The 843-nt window shown below is 73.5% G+C and overlaps 1 protein-coding gene across 1 annotated transcript in view; it reads left to right on the forward strand.

The window, feature by feature from the left end:
- Positions 1 to 843, forward strand: part of APC2 (APC2, WNT signaling pathway regulator) — a 13,995-nt gene that overhangs the window by 12,086 nt on the left and 1,066 nt on the right. The window contains exon 16 of the mRNA XM_025042360.1: positions 4 to 842. Coding sequence (XP_024898128.1) covers positions 4 to 842 — 839 coding nt within the window. The remainder of the gene's footprint in view (positions 1 to 3; position 843) is intronic.

Here is an 843-nt window from a genome sequence, read left to right on the forward strand (position 1 = left end):
CGGCCGGAGGAGCGGCCGGCAGAGGGGCCACGGGAACGCAGCGCGGAGGCCACGGGGTCGGACCACGCCTCGGACCTGGACAGTGTCGAGTGGCGCGCCATCCAGGAGGGCGCCAACTCCATCGTCACCTGGCTGCACCAGGCGGCAGCGGCAGACGCCCAGGAGGCCTCTTCCGAGTCTGACTCCATCCTGTCCTTGGCGTCGGGGCTGTCGGGCTCCACCCTGCACCCCTCCCTGCGCAGGAGGGGGCCGCGGCCACGGTCAGAGGGCCAGGCGGGCAGTGCCACGCGGCCAGAGAAGCGGGACGTGATGGCAGCCCAGCGCAGCGGTGGTCCCCGCTCACCCTGCGGCCCCGAGAAGCTGCGTGGCGCTGGGAAGACGGCATCCGGGGTGCCAGCCACATTCCGGGGAAGGACAGTGCTGCACGTGCCCAGCCTGACCCCACGCACCCAGCCCGGAGCGGTCCCCAGCCCCCGCCCTACGCCTGGCAAGACAGGGCCCCAGGGCCACGGCCGGCCAGCAGCCCCCAGCAAGGTCCCGGGCCCGGGGCAGCGGTCTCGGAGTCTGCACCGGCCCGGCAAGATCTCGGAGCTGGCGGCCCTCAGCCCCCCGCAGAGGAGTGCCACGCCGCCGGCCCGCCTCGCCAAGACGCCCTCATCCAGCTCCTCCCAGACCTCCCCTGTCGCCCAGCCCCTGCCCAGGCGGTCGCCCCCTGCTTCCAGGGTGGCCGGAACCCTGCCCAGTCCTGGGGCCTCGCCAGTGCCCAGGACGCCCGCACGAGCCCTTCTGGCCAAGCAGCACAAGACACAGAAGTCGCCCGTGCGGATCCCCTTCATGCAGAAG

This window comes from Pteropus alecto, unplaced genomic scaffold (assembly GCF_000325575.1).
Source record: "Pteropus alecto unplaced genomic scaffold, ASM32557v1 scaffold30, whole genome shotgun sequence".
NCBI classification, from domain to species: domain Eukaryota; kingdom Metazoa; phylum Chordata; class Mammalia; order Chiroptera; family Pteropodidae; genus Pteropus; species Pteropus alecto.